Raw genomic sequence first — 18,877 nt, 5'->3', positions numbered from 1 at the left:
TTCCCCTCAAGGTATTCTTGAGACTTTGCATTCACGAGAATGTGCTGGACAGGGCAAAAGTGACCTTGAACTTTGACCACCAAAATCTAATGAGTTCAACGTTGAGTACAAAAAATTCTTTAAAAAAAAAAAAAAAATCCCTCAAGCTGTTTTTAAGATGTTGCGTTCAAAAGCATGGGACAGATGAGGTCACAGTGACTCTGACTTTTGACCCAAGACCACACAAATCTAACCAGTTTATCATTTAGTCTAAGTGGACATTTTAACTCAAAGTATTCTTGAAATACTGCACTCATACTCATGAGAATGGAACAGACATACAGCAGACAGACAACCTGAAAACATCATACCTCGGCTATTGCAGTAAGGAGGCATAAAAATACACCTACCAACTATTATACCACTCATTGATTAGCAGGTTGTATCTGTACACAAAAAGAAATGTAAAAAGACAGAGTCTACAGCCACACAAGCAGCCCTATGAGGCTGAATTTAAGCACAGATGTGCTTTGAGCTACATGCTACGATCAGAATGCTAACATTCTATCAATAACAATGCTAACATTTGGTGACAGGCATATTTTTAGTATGGTAACCACTATAGTTTAGCATGTTGGCATACTAACATTCGCTAATTAGCACTAAACACAAAGTACCGGTGAGGCTTATGTCACAAATTCTGCACGTATTAGCCAAAAACCAATCTTAGACAAGCTATAATTTTGACCTAATGACAGCACTACATGAGAGGTCAAAGAATCACCAAAGCCACTACAATTCATACTAAAAAGAACATGAATGTGGGAAGCACATTTCATAACAATCAATCCAATACTGACACATTTATAAACAAACAGTTCACTTAAAACACTGAGTGTCAACCTCACTGTGGAGCTATGGAAGTGTCACTAGGAAACATAATCTGGGAACCGTGAATATCTATTAAATAAAAAGTGTGCCAATTATCTTGTAAATTTTGCAGTATTTGACTGAATAAGTGAAAACTTTGACCGCCTGATTAAGCTATCCAAAAAGTTAGGTCTTCCCCAGTTATTAGAATTAATCCTCTGGGGACAATGAATGTTTCTACAACGTTTCATGGCAATGCCCCCTATGGTGTTCGAGATATTTCAGTGTGTACCAAAAACATCAATTCATTGGGGCTTGAGAAAAAGTCAGGGGCTCATCAAAGTAATTATAATTCATCCTTTGAGGACCATTAAATTGAGTACAACCCTTCATGGCAAGCCATCCAATAGTTGATGAGATACTTTAGCAGAGATGCACATTAATATCGGCATGCCATCGGTATTGGCAGAAGTTGGCTTTAAATTGAAATATCTGAATCGGCCAACATGCTAATCTCTGTCAATATCAAGAAACAATTTTTTTCATTGACAAAGTGAACATCTACAAAACATCAACCCTAAACTGAAGTGTTTTTCTTATTATGCACAATAAATGAATATGACATACACCAACAGCACTGTATTTTATGTTTCCATCTGCTGGTGGGCCATCACAATAAGAGTATGCAGAATATGATGTTAATTCTAGCATAGAAGAGACTAGAAAATCACTAAAATTAGGTGGGGAACAAAAAAGAAGATATATCCACATCAGTGGCGGTTGTCAGCCAAGTGAGTTAGTATATATCAGCATAACAGATATCTGCAAAACAATCAATATTGCGTATCGCTATAATTTAGTACGCACCACAGTGATGGACCAACAGACCTAATTTTCCATCCTTAGAGCAAAGCTGCTAGCATGGCTAAAGAGCAGGGGGAGGACTAATGAATACCTTCTACCTCCTACATCAAATAACAATACAAACTTAGAGGAAGGAAGAGGAAGAAAGGGTAGTGCTACTATGAAAGCTGGCTCTCAGCAAATATTAATAACTGCAGATTACCTCAGAGGTGTTTGTTGTGGTGGAAGTTGAGAAAAGCAACAGACAGCAATGGTAGAAAGATCAGGAGTAAAATCAGTCCAAAACAGAAAAGTATAGAATGTTCTGGTTCATTTTAAACCCTACTGTCTTGTGCCCAAAACAATGATGTGACATCATCTGTGTATAAGAAAGAGAACATCCGCTGATTAGTTGAGATTAGTTAACATTTGTTCTTGGGGAAAGATGGTCATTACCATTATCATTGCTATAGTTCATCAGCATGCCACAAAAGACAGTCAAGAGCTTCTCATTTTCCGGCTCAGTATTTTGGTAGAGGGATTTAATGTGTTCAGCTACTATCTGAGCCCCTCCTGCCAGGTCAACTGCACTCCTGCCCTCATCTGCAAAACAAAGAGGCCAGGACACAAATCAACCACAAAGCAAAGGGAAAAAAAGGAAAGAAAAGAAAAAATAACCACAACCTGAAAAATACATATGAAAGCAATGTTAAGTAAGCAGTACAAAACATACAAATCAATGCAAACTAAGGCTAGAAAACAGTCAAAATGCTGAATAAAAGGGTAAAGGAAAGTTATTACCACAATTATATAACATAAAGCAAATCCAAGTTTAGGATTCATATGAAGGTAGCAGTCCATCTGAGAAATTCAAATTCATACAGGAACATAGAGTTGGATTTATTTAGTGCCACAATTGAGAAATGACCTGCCTTTATTTAATCATTGGGTGTGAATGCTTATCTTATACATTTAAGCCAGTGTAGCTTTTCAACAAGCTATTAAGTTTTCTACGTCTTATTTTTAATTCATTGGTACTATTCAAATTTTTCATGACATTAAGAATTAATTTATTGCCACTTTTCCTCCTTCTTCACCTTATTTTTACACATTAATAGCCAGCATTGCAGTGTAGCTTCAGCTTTTCAGCATTAAGCATTCACACTCTTAATTTCTTCAGAAACTGCAATTCTCTGTGTGAGGCAACTGAATAAAGCTCTCCCTTTACTAGCTGACTAGATAGAAATTTGTGAAAGAATTGGAAATCAACACAATCCACAAGTGCCAAATCAAAGAACTGCAATCTTGGAAAAAAGCTTGAAAAAACAGACTCAATTGACGATGGCTATGTTTGGCATTATCAAGCTTTTGTGCATTTCCAGATTATACTCCTTTGAAGGCCAGTACACTTTGCCTTTGATACCCCTTACTAATTGCTTTACTGGTGTTATTTCATTTCTTTGTTTACTCAGAGAAACAGTAAATGCATAGCATTTGTCTGGGAAGGCTTTGTCTCATAGAGTAGCTGCCAAAGGAAGCATTACACAATTCTCAGTGTCAGTGAGTCTACTCTCATTCACTTGTGGCGGCATAAACTCCCAGCAACATTGCATAGTGGATAATATTTCCTTTTTTCTGTTCACATGGATCTGCTGTTAAACAGAACATGAATGAAAAAGAATATTAAAAAAATGGAATAAACAGATTCTCAAGTGACTCGCAGAACTCAAGAGGCTGCCAGCAGGAACTTAGAGATACTGGTGATGGGATGTGCTAGCTTTCAAGGTTTAGAATTAATCTATGTCTAGTCCCTAGCTATCAAAAATGCCCCTGCCACTGAGGAGTGCTTAACCCAGAAGGGAGTGGTTAGCAGCTATGGAGATGGACCTTCAGTCAGTAGCTGTGTCCCCAGGTGTCACAGCAGGCTAGTAGCCAGCGGCAGTGCTCCGTCTGACCAATGTTAAGGCAGCAACAGAAAGTCTGCTGATCCCGCAGGGAGTCTAGGCTATCCGGTCTTCCAGGGCTGGGGTTTATACTGGCTAAATTTAGATTTCCGACAGCCTCTGACTGGGGGTCTGTTTACGGACTAAATGTTTGTGATTGCTTACAGCATCACCACAACCTTTTCTGTTTCTTTCAACTGTTAACTCTGGGTTACGAAAAAGTTGATGCCCCAAATGAAAAAGTTCAGAAGTCCAAGTTTCTTGTGGTCACCTATGATCACTGGGTTGCATGCAACAATTTTCGCAACTTTATGAAAGAGACAACCAGACAATCATACAAATAATCCTGTCCAGGTCAATGCGTACAAATGAATGCAACATTGTTTTCAAGGAGAAATCATTCAAAAGTGTTCACTGTTATCCCTATGTTATGCAGCAACCACATCAGGAGTACAGCGAGACAGTGGGATGCAGTCAGGAGGCTATGATGGCAGGCTTTCTGCCCAGTCTTGGAGGTGAATTTGCGAATCCTAGGATGGCAAAGGAAGGACCTGCCCCTACCCTCACCCTAACCAATCCCACTCCTCTTGCCTAAACCTAACCACCCCAATCAACGAGTAGTAGCCAATCAGGGAGAGAGTGTAATTGGTCATTCCTTAGCTATCATAGGATTTGCAAATGTGTGTCTTGGAGTGTTCTGAACTACCCTAACCCTAACGCCTCTAAATGGCTTACCCTGACATTTTTACCCTTACCTAGAGCGGGACAATATTTCTTTAAAATAATATTGCAATATTTTAAGGCTATATGACAATACACAATATATATCTTGGTATATTTAAATGGCCTTTAAACTAATGTTAACTACAAAAATACAAAGCTGGTGAATGAAGTGTTGTTACAGTAAAGTTAAATAAAGTAGCTACTGTCAAGTTGAATACACTAATGGTATGACATTTAATAAAATACAGTTAGAAAAAAGTTACATAAAGTAATTTTATAATTGATTTTTTTAAAATTATTGTTGTAATTAAATTAATAGAAGCCAGACCCCATGGTTATTTTATTCTGAAGGACCTGGCTTGCCTCAGGTGCAAAGTGTTAATGTTTTTGTTGTGGATTTGAAGCTTCCGGTCAGCAGTTGGATGTTAGCAGACAGTTAAACAAACACGGCGGCACCTTTGACTGTAAGGATACATTCACTGAGAGCGGGCGAGAAACTAATAGCTCTGTAGTTCAAATATTAATATTTGCAAGTCGCTCTGGTGCTCCGTGGTCACAAAATGTGACTAAATAGTGACGCTCAGAGCTCCGCAGATACAAAGACACGCCTCACCTGCTCACACTACCACCACTACTACTCATTAAGATAGAATGTTAACGCAGCGCCATTAAACATGATGATTAATTCACTGTGAGCGGGAAAAAAACTAACAGCTCTCCAGTTCAGAAATTAATAGTATTTGCAAATCGCAGTAGTGCTTCATGGTAAATAGTCAAAGTCTGGAGCTCTGCAAAAGCCCTGCTCTGTGTGTGTCTGTGAGAGGCTGAAAGCTGCAGGAGAGAGAGAGAGAGAGAACCCTTATAAAAACTTGGCTTATAAAAACAACATGACAACTGATACTCAGTGTTCGCAATATAGTCATTTCATATATCGCACATGGAACAAGCTGCGATACCTCCAGTATATATTCGAAATATATCCCCCACCCCTACCCCTACCCCTACCCCTGCCCTAACCTAATAAATCATAATCCTCTTGCCTAAACCTAACCACCTCAATCAATGAGTAGTAGCCAATAAAACAGACAGTATAACTGGTCATTCTATAGTTATTGTAGGATTTGCAAATTAGTGTCTTGGAGTGTTCTGACCTACACGTTGAAAAATCTAGTTAATTTGAGGCATACTAAACTATAAAGACAGGCAGAGGACCTCAGACATTTGGGAGGAGCCCAGAGCGGAAAGCTGCTACTTGAGGTGGTCCAAGCATCTATGGAAAACCTCATCCTAATTACCTTTATCCTCATTAGTACTGATATACATCTGCCAACTTATTTCTGAATATACATTAAATTTAAGATTCTGACTGCTTAAAAGTCAAAAACCATAAGGTGAGACATACAGTACATACATTTTTCATTTTATATTTTTTATACTGCTTCTATATTTTTATCTTATATTACTCGATTTAAAGTTACTAGTTTTATTCTCCATCTATGTCAATTGTTTTACACCAAACACCAACTCTAATTTCTTGCATGTGTAAATGTGCTCGGCAATAAAACCTGATTCTGATTAATATACCTTATTTTTTTATATGGTTTTATGTCATCAAATGTGAAAAACATGTTGTTTATGTAAGGCCCTATAAATAATTTAAAAATAGTGCTCTGTACTTACAGTTAGTAAGTTAAGCAAGTATTTAAAAAACATGACATGTTAAAACTCTTTCAGCTTTATATTGATCTTGTGTCATCTTCTGTCCACTCACTGAGTGTATTGTATACTGTGTAGACAGCAACAGAACTAATTTACTCAATTTTATCATGTTGTTCTGAAATTGATTTTGGAAGATCCTGTTTTATCTGTTTTACTGAGGCAACGTCTCCCATGGGTGCTTCTTTGAGGTGGCAAGCAGCTGCTTCTCCACACTCTCCCAGTGCGTCTATCATAAAACCATGCCAGCTTACTTAGACCCCCCTCCACTCAAACAAATGTCACATCCCACCAGATTCCACAGACACCAGGCTTTCCAACAAGACGAGAAACTATGCACCAAAACTGACAGCTGTGATTAAAGCCTCTAAAGCTGGCTGTAAAATCAGGCTAACTCCGCCGTTCTTCCCTCAGGTCAATAATCAAATATTCCACTGATCCATTCACTGAACTTTCTCTACAGTACATATCTCGGAGTCTCAAAACCCAGACTACATTCTTCATAGCCCCTTCCTTCATTACAACTTCAAACACACAATAATTACCTCATTCAAAAATGGAATTTGAAGCCCTTTGGATGCAAAAAGAGCACGCACTCAAAGGTTTAGAATTTGAGCTAATTTTGTCCAATAAATTTGGACTGTTGGAAATATTTGATCTTCATGTGCCCATCTATGATATTAGCAGGTAAGGATATAAGTTGAAGAACAAAGTAAAAACACTTAAATGCCACGGTCTTGCTGCTGTGTGAACTGCTTGAAAAAAGTACAGTTAAAACTAATCTCCTTACATTTTTCCATCTGGAGATGGTAAGAACATTTCGTTCAGATTTGTAGTTTCTTCAAGGTAATTCCCCTCTATGACCTTAAAGGTTCTGTATGCAACATTCAGAGCATTAATATAGCAATAAACCACTATTTGAGCAGAGAATGAAGGCAAGCTTCCTCTGTATGTGCTGTAATCCGAGCTTCTGTTTTGTATTGTGGTAGATGGTCTGCTGCACATTAGTGCATGTGAGTCCCTGTGTGTGTTTTCCAATGGCTTGATAATCTCTACTGCTTTGCACTTCATGATACTGCAGTTAACACTGATAACAGCATTTGTTTACTAGAAAGTTCATTGGTTTCTTGCAGTCTGAGAGGAGATATGGTAAGGACTCTAAAAAAAATGCGTAATAAAACTACGTATCTGGCAACATTTTGGATTTGGAGGACTGACAGCTGGCTACCACAGTGTCCACTGCCCGCCCTCTGATCTCCTCTGATTAGCAAGCCTTAGCCACTCTGCAATGCACACACATAGACTGCATATAAAGATGGACAACATGACAGTTGCCCCACAGTGTAATTTTTAATCCCGGATCGCCCCCTGGTGTCTGACTGCAGTATAGTTCATAAAGCCCACCCCTCCATTTCAGTGAATGGATATAGTCCAAACTAAAAACTCAAAGTACACTCACAGATTGCAGTTCTCATCACCCATCTTCAAGTGTTTGTTTTTATAATAAGTTTGGTTTTAATGTTATGAAATTATACAAAAGGGGGGTTTTCTGCCATGACTGACAGCTGTGACAGTCAGTCCATATGCTCGCATTCAATGGCACTGCTCGTGATTGGTCAGACGGGTGTTTTGATGGAAACTCCCCAACCGCGAATATTGCTACCGCGCAGACTCCAGCTCTCAGTGACATCACCCTCACAAGGTGGCAATCTATATCTTGATTTTAACCTCACCTCAGCATAGTGATGGTAAGTGGGGGCGTGTCTTCCATCATTATATAAAGTCATAACATAGTCCTGTCCCATCAGAGTTGCTCTGGAAACATTGTGCCCACCCTCCAGTCTCCCCCATGTCACCCCAGTGACAAAGCAGCTCAATTTGGAGCTGCCACCCCTCTTTAGCATCACTGTAGACTTTTTACACAGGGATGGTGCTATAGGGCTGCACTAAGCCACCCCCCTGCATTTTTACAAGGCATTTTGCTTTCATTCATGCTAACAGCTGCTTTTTAAATCTCCCGTGGTGAGTCGCACGCATAAACATGTCGTCAAAAGGTGCTGCGCATGGTCACGTCCTTCCAGCTTTACACAGACATCGTTACCTTGCTGTTACTTCTTCTATTCCTGGCTCAGAAACCGCTATGTCCTCCCTTCCTGCTGTCGGCTGCTATATACAGAACGGCAAGGTGGCATAACGATGTGATATTCCCGCCTTGAACAGGAATTGTAAACGCGGCCTGTGAGTTCTGTTAGCACCGTTATCAGTGTCAGCACAGCTAGTGGTGCTAACATAGTTTTCCATATCATTAAAAAGCAATAGAGGCATAAGATAACATTTTTGGACTAGTTTGGTTTTTCTCTTTATTACCATGGTACTGCTCATTTTCAGTGCTTCTCTATGTCTGTCCTTTCATGTTGTATTTAATGCTGTGTGAAATGTTATATTGCAAGTACAGGACATTGACAAAATATGCAATCATCAGCTAATGTGCTTTGAAATAAACAAACTATTTACCTTGATGTCAAAGGAAATACAACTGAAGTGTTCACCCTCAGCAGACAGCGAGGCAGCAACTGTGGAGCCCTCTACTCAAATGGTTAATTAAAGCTCAATATAATTTCCCAGCATTCAACACTATAACCCTGTTAAAGGTTTGATGGTTAATTATCAAAGTTTTGTCTACGGTGGCCCATGAGCAGCATCATTGCTCTGACTCTATTAGCTGTGTGAGGGTGATGACAAGGTTCATGAGGGATTCAGTGTTCCCAAAGCAAAGCAAACTTCTACTTACGGCTGTCATAACAGATGTTGCCAAGAGCTCGGCCAGTCTGCAGTAAGACCTCCTGGTCGGTGGAGTTTAACAGCTGAATTAGAGGTGGGATGAGGCCGGCTTCCACACAGGGACTCCGCATGAACTCTGAGAGAGGGAGAGGGGTTGGATAAAAGGTCAGTATAAAACTGTCTCAAGTTAAACTAACTCAAGGAGGTTAAGAGCATCAAACTTCTATATTACTCGCATTTCCTACAACTTTACTGATAGTATCTGTAGCACATGGGCTGATCACATGATCAAAACATGCAGTGCCTTGAATAAATAAATACAGTATACAGTATATAAATACGAATGTCTTGAAAACTTGACAAAGATCCAAAACTAGCCTTAACATTTCATCAGCTAATTTAAACTGTGAAAAGTCAAAAGATGAAAATTTGACATTGCTGTGACTTGTTTAACCCATAATTAGGAACGGGTACCAAAACCCGGTACTAAACAGGCCCCAGTGGAGAATTATAAAAGACCGGAGGATCGATAAGCTTTGACATTAACTGTTCTGCTATCGGTATTGGAGATTTTAAGAAAAAAATTATCTTGGTTATTTAGGTTACGTAACGTTGTCTTTTGCAGTTTCTAATTTTGCATCAATATTAAAACATTCGTCTGCAGTCCAACTGCTCTTTAACTCAGAGAAAAGCAATGTGTGTCTCAGCCTGCAGCATGTGTGAGGGGCGGCGTCTGAGATCTGACACACACACACACACACACACACACACACACACACACACACACACACACACACACACACACACACACACACACACACACACACACACACACACACACACACACACACACACACACACACACACACACACACACACACACAGCTCTCTGTGACACGCTCCAAAGTCTGCCTATACTTCTCAACAGTTGATGCCGACACTGGTCGTTGCCACAAGTGCAACAAACTGTTTTGCACATTAGGAAAAAAAACATGAGCGATCTTGCAAAATAGCAAACAAACAGTGTACAGGCAGAGAAATGCGCAGTTTTCAACCGTCTAGCTCGTAGTTCATCTCCCGTTATTTCTCCCTATTCCCCTCAGGAATGTTCGAGTCTGTAATAGTGATTTGCTCCAAACAATGCTATTGAAGAATGTTAACTTAGATAATTTCTTACATACAGTACTTACTATATATATATATATATATATACACATACATGCATACATATATATATATATATAATCTGCTCTTAATTTCTTTAACGGTATTAAGAATACCGTTAAAGTACCGGCTTGATAAGCAGTATTAATAACAGTTGTAGTACCATTAAAATCCTAACGATACCCATCCCTACCCATAATCCTCCACTTCATGTTAAAACTGCACTGGGCTAAGTCCCACAATAAAGAATCCAAATAGATAATATATATGTATCATATTTAAGTCTCTAAACTGAACATTTTCCTTGTTGCCGGCTGTCTTTTTGTTATTGTTGCCCTCATCATAATGTTTCTATCTGATGTCATAATCTGAATCCTCTGTTTTCGGCCGCTGGTCCGCATTGGCCAACGCACCTTTCCCTCCAGATCATGTGACATAAATACTCCTGTTGTTCAGAATTAAAAGTTGACTCACTGCAGACTGTTTGTAACAAACACTGACTGAGCTTTCTGAGGTGTGAGGGTATATGGACTATTCCCTAACACCCTGATAGTTACTCACCTAGCTAATGTGTGATGCTGTAATAACGAGTGTTATGAATGGGATGACAGAGACAAAGAATGTGGAAATAACTTATTTGATTCACTGACAAAGACAGTGTGTGCAGTTCCCACTGAAGCTCAGAGGACTTCTCAGCAGTGACTACACTGTGATCACATTTTGGTGTGGGAAATCCTCAGGGTCTAACAGGGGATGAGACACTATTCTCTGTTGTGCTGGTGATTTGTGCTAATTAGTCAGATACATTTCTACATTCAATCTTGCCTGGTGCAGCTTTAAACAATTGTGTCAGTTCAAATGGTCAGCCATGGAGGGAGTTGTCTTGAGCCCAGCAGTCACTTGGCTGCTTGCAGACATTTCCGGAAGCAGTGACAGATAAATGCCAGCAGGTTGTTGCCAAGCTTGGCAAACTGCTGGGGAGTGATCATTAGCTGCCGTCTTGCAGGCTGCTAAAAACCCATTCATTATGCTAACCTTTTCTTGCCCCAAGCTTCTATTCACGTCTGCTTTTTACTTTAAAAGCTTCTCCTGTGCTCACACAGTGGCATAATGGGAAACTGAAGCTCTCCGACGCTGCAGTTATGCAAGGTTTGAGTCCTTGCACAATAACCTCACAGTCACTGACAGCTTTGCTCTGAAATGCCAAGAAAGGCTGCTAAAACTAGCCCTGTCTGAAATGGCCTGTCAATCAAATACGCTACCATTTGATTCTTCAGGTATTTAATATACCTAAGAAAAGTTCTAAAATATCTTTAACTGGTAATCCGCTGTCCCGACACACATTGTGTTCATGAGGGAAACATGAAGAAAGCAAAAGATGAGAGCTGGAGAAAGTGTAAAAAATGAATACTGAAAAATGGAGGAACAGAAAGACAGGATGTTCCTGGATGGAGGGGCTTGGAAACCGAATCTCACCATTTTTGGCCACCTCAGCTATGATGTTGGCTACTTTAGGGGTGCAGGAGGACTGAGGGTTTAGCAGGGTGGGGAGCAGGGGAAGAATGCCCATCTCCTGAATCTTCACACTGGCCTCAGTGTCTGGAGGGAGAAATAAAAGAGAATAAATTTCAGTCACATTAATTTATTCTTCTGAGAAATACAAGATTTATTAATTAATATTCTCCGTATCAACACTATAGCTCTTCTAACTGAAGGTTTTTGCTGATACAAATATCAGTGTGAGACATCAAAGAGGCTGGAACCGAACTAACCAATAAATTAAGAGTGGATTTTTCACAGATGAATGAAGATCACTGCCTTTAATAGACATTTACAGTTCATGTACAACTTGCTCACTCTAAGGCAATGATACTGAAACTGTGGCCCGCGGCCAAATCTGATCCCTGATTTCAGTGCTGGGTGGCCCCCAAACTAATTTCTAATTCACAATAAAAATAAAGTGATTCACTCTGGGAATTTTTTTGTACTTTTAGTTTACATAAGGTGCCAGAATGCATAAATCATCATCAAAACAGAGCTTGTTTATAAAAAAAAACTGAAGTGGAGCATCACCCACACACCTTGACAGGGATACTAGCTAAGACCCTAATGTCCTAGAAATCCTGTAAACATCCTAAAATCATAGAAATGCCTAAATGTCCTAAATTCAAGAAATGTGCTAAAATCGTAGAAACATCCTAAAATCCAAGAAATCTCCTAAAATCCAAGAAATCTCTTGAAAACCAAAAAAACATGCGAAAATCCTAAATATTTACAAAAAGTCCTAAAATCCATGATACCTCCTAAAATTCAAATCCTCGAAATGTCCTAAAACTCGAGAAAAATGTAGGGCTACTGCGACTGGCCCCTGGACTCCTATCATTTGGCAAAAGTGGCCTTCAAGTGAGTATCCATAGTATATACATACATACACACACACACACACTGTCAGTGGCCCGTTTACAGTACACATACAGTATAGATAAGAGCAGCAAACCCAGGCCACCCGCCCCTTTTTTGGGTGAAACCAGACCCTTTAATTTGATTAATTTAATTAAAACGAATGCATATTAGGGCCACTGTAGATTGAAAAAAAAAAAAGGAGGGCAATATTCTGACAAAAAACAGTCAGAATTTCCTAGATTAATGCTGCAAATTTGTGACAAGGAAACAGTTATTCTTTGAGTTTATAAAGTCAAAAATTTGTGAGAAAAAGCACCAAAGTGAAGGACCACATCACTTCACTTCACTTTGGATCAACGTCATCAGACACACGCTGCCGCCTGCTGTGTATCAATCCTGCAGCGGATGAACTGATTATCATCAGCATCTGGACTTGGAAGAGACACTTTCCTAAACTGGGCCTTGGAAATTCAGAGGGTTTCTTTCTCTCATAATATTGGCCTACAGTGGCCCTCATATACCGTTGTAAAATACCATTGTAAAAATGTTATAGTAATAGTCTGGAATTTTATTGTGATTTGCTGCAAAAGCAGTCACAGTAATCCCTGTTAAAATAGGACGACTGCTTGTGTTTATATATTTAAAACAACAGAAAATATTACAGAAATATTACAAGGTTCAGACTGTCAGAGACTTTAATGGGAATCTTAGAAGGGGAGGTAATGTGCCTATGACACAGTAGGTGCAAATCAGGCTCTACTCACTGTTGTTGGCGAGTGCTTTGAGCAGGCAGTCCAGACAGCTCTCCACACTGTCTGTGGCGCTGTCTGTAGACGCTAGCTTCAGCTTCTCCAAGGCTTCACTTAGGTTGTCTGGAAACAGAAACATGGAATGAACAAAAGTTGAAAGGTTTTTTTTCATTTAGGGAGATGATATGGCTGAAAATGACCAGGGTTTCTCACACATTTATTTATCTGTGGTGGGCAGCCACATGAGACAGGTTTACATTAACCTGACTAATGTCATGTTTTATAAATGCATTCAATAAAGTCAGAAAAGAAAAACAAATTCCAACTGGCTCATCTTGAAATGAACAGTCTGACATTTAACCACAGAGACGCACAATGACACACTGCAACGAGCAAAAACAAAGATTTTTACTGTGAGGTGCAGGCCGTCCACAGTAACTTCCTCAGGAACTCACTGCTCTGCTACACACTCCAGCCGTATACTGTTTCCTTCTAGTTTAGTTGTCTTTACTCTGTTCTGAGGACAACAAGTCATCGATCTGCTTCACTGTCGGCCATATTAACCACAGAAACACAATCAATGATCTAGAACTTCTGCACATCCATCACATGCTGGGAGAGACGATAAGGTTATCATATCTTTCATTCCTATTAAGCAGTGAAATAAACAAATTAGAAATTGTATTTTTCCTCAAGACACAGTCTAGTAGTGACTGAGCTCTGCTCACAAACAAAATAATGGAGATGAATTTTGAGATACTTGACAGTTGCTCCACATCTACATTACAGACACTTTCTGATACACTGATATCAATCATCTTCATCAGGGATACTTAACTTTTCTTGCTTGGGGGGGCCACTTTTGCAAAGTGACAGGAAGCCAGGGGCCTGTCACAGCAGCCCCACACATGTTACTGAGTTTTTAGGAAGTTTATAGGACTTTTGGACATTTCTAGAATTTTATGGTGTTTCTGGGATTTTAGGACGTTTCTAGGATTTAAAGATGTTTCTAGGATTTTAGAAAATGTCTAAGATTTTTGGAAATTTCCAAGGTTTTAGGACATGTCCAAGATTTTAGGACATTTCTGAAATTTTAGGACATTTTTAGGATTTCAGGATGTTAGGGGCTTAGCTAAGACCTCTGTCTAGGGTGCAGGAGATCAGCTAATGGCACTTTTTTTTTTTTTATTAACCAGCTCTATTTTGATGCTGTTCTATGCACTCTGGCATCTTATGGATACTAATGGTCTAGGATTTTAGGATAGAATATTTCTAGGATTTGGGGATGTTTCTAGGATTTTAATACTTTTCTTTGATTTTAGGACATTGCTGGGATTTTTTTAATCTTGGATTTAGGGACATTTCTGGAATTTTAGGATTTATTTTTGGAGATTTAGGATGTTTCTAGGATTTTAGGTCATTTCTAGGACGTTATGACATTAGGGGCAGAGCAAAGACTTCTAACGGGGGGTGCAGGGGATCCTCCACTGGCACTTTTTTATTAAGCAAGCTCTATTTTGATGCTGTTTATGCACTCTGCCACCTTATGTAGACTTAAAGTACAAAAACAATTCCCAGTGTGATCTTTTTATATTTTGTATTTTAAAAAAATTGTTGGGGAGACCACGCTACACCCTATCGGGAGCCAGATTTGGACTGTAAGATGAGCGCCACTGATCTGCAACAACTCAGTTAAATAATGGGTGACGAATGCCTAGATAGCAAGTGTCTTAAACACAGTGTGTTATATAAGCTAGAGTGAGGCTTGTGAACTGGGCATATACAGCTCTGTTTTTTGGATGCATATACTCCCAGCCGACAGTCTACATTCACGGCAAAATCTGATCAGGACTGACGACCTGTCGGGTTTAGTCCAGAATGCTGTCTAATTACTCTAGAAGCTGGCACACTGCTTTCTCGTCTATTTCGTTGATCATCGGTTGAGAAATGGATTTATTATCAGAAATGCTTGGAATTGTTGCAACAACAGTGTTCTCGACTGTCACCCCAGCATTGTGCCAACACACCAGGTTATAGTGAATTGCATAAGGCTTGCAGACACTGTTGCAGCGACCTGGTTGTTGCCGTGTGCACTGCAAAACCCACACATCCATCCCCCATGATAGATGCCTTGTATCGAACAACAACATGAGTGATCCAGCCTGGGATTACACACTGTGAAATGGCTCATAAACTGTCAAACACATATCGCTCCATATGGCATTCAGGGTTGCCAATGACTCATACGGTAGCTGGTTATCAAATGTGATAGATGATTGATGATTTTTTTTCTCCATTATTCTGTGTCATGCACACAAACATGTGCCAAACCCTCCTGGGTATACAAGACACCTTTACAATATTGTTATAGTGATCAATCCAAAATACATGTTATTTTACTGCTCAGTCAATGTAATACTCTGCTTTCTATTTCACACCTGACAAACAGTCTGCCGCAAAAAAGGTTCTCCTTCTAAGCATGACTCATATTTTTCATTTTCATCCAATCAAGAGAAATCAGCACAAATGGAGGAGCACATCACTTATACCTTTGTGTGTTTGTAATCGATTGATGTCTTTTTTTGAACATATTAAATAGAACAAAAAGGGTGATAAAATAACAAAAAAGAGAAAAAGAAAAAGTCTAAATTCCATGTGCATATTGTATCAATTTACATGTGCGAAAAGGAGTAGGAAGAAGTATTAACTTATTCAATCATAGTCCTCTATTATAAGTATTTATCATATTCATCTTAGACAGTAAAACAAAAAAATTAACCTCATTCTCAATTTCTCCTGTGTCACACAACAAGCCTGTCCTCCTCAGGAGTGGCATTAAACTTGCCAGTCTCTCAGGCTAATGCTAATGTTCCTGAGCAGAACTATTCACACAGGGATCTTTGTCGTCTGTTTAAATTATACATCAAATTGCAAGGTAATATTGCCATGTAATTAGCAGATATTGGTTTTAGAATGAAATATTGCAATCGGCCAACATGCTGATTTCAGCTGATATCAAAACCCAATCTTTTTTAAATTGACAAATTGAACATGTACAAAACATAAACCCTACAATTAAGTATTTTTCTTATTTTGCAAAATGAATGTAAATTGCACACAATGAAAAGTGGGGATGCATGATACATTATCGATATAAACCAATACTGGCTTAAAATGCAATATCAGAATCAGCCAACATGCTGATTTAATGCTGGTATGACAAACCAATTTTATTTTAATTGACCAAGTGAACATGTCCAAAACGTCAACCCTAAGATGAAGTATTTTTTCTGATTCTGCTCAAAAAAAGTGGGGATGCATGATAATATCAGCACATCATCTCTATTTATTAATATTGGCTTCAAAATGAAATATTGCAATCGGCCAACATGCCAATTTCATGCTGATATGACAATATTTTTTTAAATGACAAAGTGAACATGTCCAAAACATCAATCCTAAATTGAAGTATTTTTCTTATTTTGCTAAATGAATGAATATTACATATATTAAAAAGCATTGTATTTCATGTCTCCATCTGCTTATGGGCCATGATGATAAAAGTATCCAGAAATTGATGTTAATTCTACAACAGAAGAGGGGGGAAAAAGTGGATATATATATCGGTTATCAGCTAGATAAATTGTTATATATCGGCACACCGAATATCTGCAAGAAATCCAACATTGTGCATCCCTCATTAGTGTAAATGCCATTTATGGATGCCACTGCCTCATATGAGAGCTGGTTTTCACGTGTGATGATGGTGAAGCAATATAAAGTGAGTTAACAGCATGTTTTAATGTCATTTTATATTCAATTCCTTCCAGAGATATAACTGCAACAGCAGTCACAGGCCTGTGCTCAAAACATATCAGCATCCAGTGTGTGTCCAGCATCAATAACCAAAACAGTCAGATTGTAGGGAGCAGTGCAGTATAAACAGCAACACACAGTGGGCTGCTGGATCCTATTGCATAACAGCTGTGGAGATGGAGGAGTGCCATCTCCACCATCAACACCTCAGCCATGTCAGGGGATCTACATTCACTGAACAACTGCGACCTTCGAGCCATTTCAGGTCCCTGCTGAATTCCATCGAAATGGAACGAAGGCGATAGAGAATATTTTCAGAGCTAGCGTTGCTAAAAGGATAGAAATCCGGAGAGGGCATCGGATGGAGAGAGAGCTAAGTACCCCACCCGAGTACTGAAGCAGAGACGCGCGCGCACGCGCACGCACACACGATTTAGCTACAGTCAGCTTTTCATATGACTAACTAGCGTTTAACGTTAGAGTCATAAAGCACAAAGCTAAAGGAAATAAAAGTGGCATAGTGACATTATTGCATGATACATCACGTCAACCAAACGTGGCTGCTTGTGTGCGTTTCAATAACCATATGACGGTTTAACTAGTGGTAGAAACAGTTCTTGTTAGCTTACCCGGCTCACAGTGAGCTAGCTGTCTACTCACCCATCTCAGCAAGATGTTGCTCCGGAAAATAAACCGGGCTGTTAAGTTCTCCGGGGCAGCTGGAAACCGAGTTGTACTAGCCGGAGGCCCCGCTGTCCCCACACTGCTTGTCCCTTAAACCGTCGTTAACTGGTGAAGTTAGCGGGTTGAGGTTAGCCAGCTAGCTAGCCAGTTAGGTAGCGACGGAAGCCACCGGGCCGGTCGATCGGTACGAGTCCCGCTCTGATGGATGCTGCCGTGCAGCGGCCTGTACACCGGGACACTACCAGGTTAACACATCTGACTGGCTCTCATATCCACACCGACAGTCAGGACCTGCTGGCTGGCGCTCCCCTGGACGACTGGCTCACTGTGACATGCCACCACCGAGTCAGACACCAGGCTTCCGGTTACAGCCTTCAAAATAAAAGTTATGATTCCCAACTGGTCCAGCCACTAGGTCTCCTTGGTCATAAGTTTTAGGTCTACATATAGGAGAAATTACCACACAATCAGTTTTATTTGACCAAAATGTAAACAACACGTGGGCTACAAACACAATGAAATAAAACATTTTGCAAGAATAAAGTGCAATTGGTTAAAACCAAGGGCGTATGTAGGATTTGAGGACACTGGAGGCTTGGCAGGGAGCTATGTACAAAAGGGCATACTTTGTTTAAAATTTTTGGATGATTTTTTTTTAACTCGTTCAGATTATTTGGCTTTTTTCCTTTAATTTTTTTGGTGTTTTTTAAAAAACGTTTGGCATTTTTTTCCTTTTATAAATAAAAATAATAAATACAATAAAATATATTTTATAAATTCTATTCATTTATTTATTTGTGAATTTTCTTTTTCTCTAAAATTGTTTGCTGTTGTTGCTGCTGTTGTGTTTTTGGTTTCTTCCAAACCCACAAAAAAAATCACAGAAAATCACACCATTTAACCACATGCAGAAACTGTAAAAACAGTCCTTGAACAAATCTTGTGGGACACACACTTCATGCATTTCCTAAACACACTCAGAGAGGCTCAAGGAACAATATTTGTAGCCTTAGGGAGTGCAAAAATCCATCCCCATCCTCTGATGAATAAAGAACAGTCCCTGGCTTGTTCTTATATTTGGGGGGCAGGCAATCAAATAGTTACTGTTCTCCAAAAAAATCTCTACAGCAGGAAACAACATTTCAGACTAAAAGCGCTGCATAGCAGATTCACTGTAGTTCAACAAAAAGTGTGTTTTTTTCACAC

General features: G+C 39.4%; 1 protein-coding gene across 2 annotated transcripts in view; it reads right to left on the bottom strand.

Annotated features, from left to right (window-relative positions):
- rap1gds1 (RAP1, GTP-GDP dissociation stimulator 1) overlaps window positions 1-17,997 on the bottom strand; it is a 38,574-nt gene extending 20,577 nt beyond the window's left edge. Inside the window, exons 1-5 of one of the 2 annotated variants that reach the window (XM_042512110.1) lie at window positions 17,648-17,997; window positions 13,187-13,294; window positions 11,496-11,618; window positions 8,866-8,991; window positions 2,149-2,295 (exon numbers count right to left, since the gene is read on the bottom strand). In XM_042512110.1, coding sequence (XP_042368044.1) covers window positions 2,149-2,295; window positions 8,866-8,991; window positions 11,496-11,618; window positions 13,187-13,294; window positions 17,648-17,651 — 508 coding nt within the window. In that variant the 5' untranslated portion in view covers window positions 17,652-17,997. The remainder of the gene's footprint in view (window positions 1-2,148; window positions 2,296-8,865; window positions 8,992-11,495; window positions 11,619-13,186; window positions 13,295-17,647) is intronic. The other variant, XM_042512111.1, reaches the window with a different exon arrangement.
- Between the last annotated feature and the right edge of the window lie 880 nt (window positions 17,998-18,877).

The sequence above is a fragment of the Plectropomus leopardus genome, chromosome 23 (assembly GCF_008729295.1).
Source record: "Plectropomus leopardus isolate mb chromosome 23, YSFRI_Pleo_2.0, whole genome shotgun sequence".
Lineage (NCBI taxonomy): Eukaryota > Metazoa > Chordata > Actinopteri > Perciformes > Serranidae > Plectropomus > Plectropomus leopardus.
This window is presented reverse-complemented; position numbering and strand designations above follow the sequence as displayed.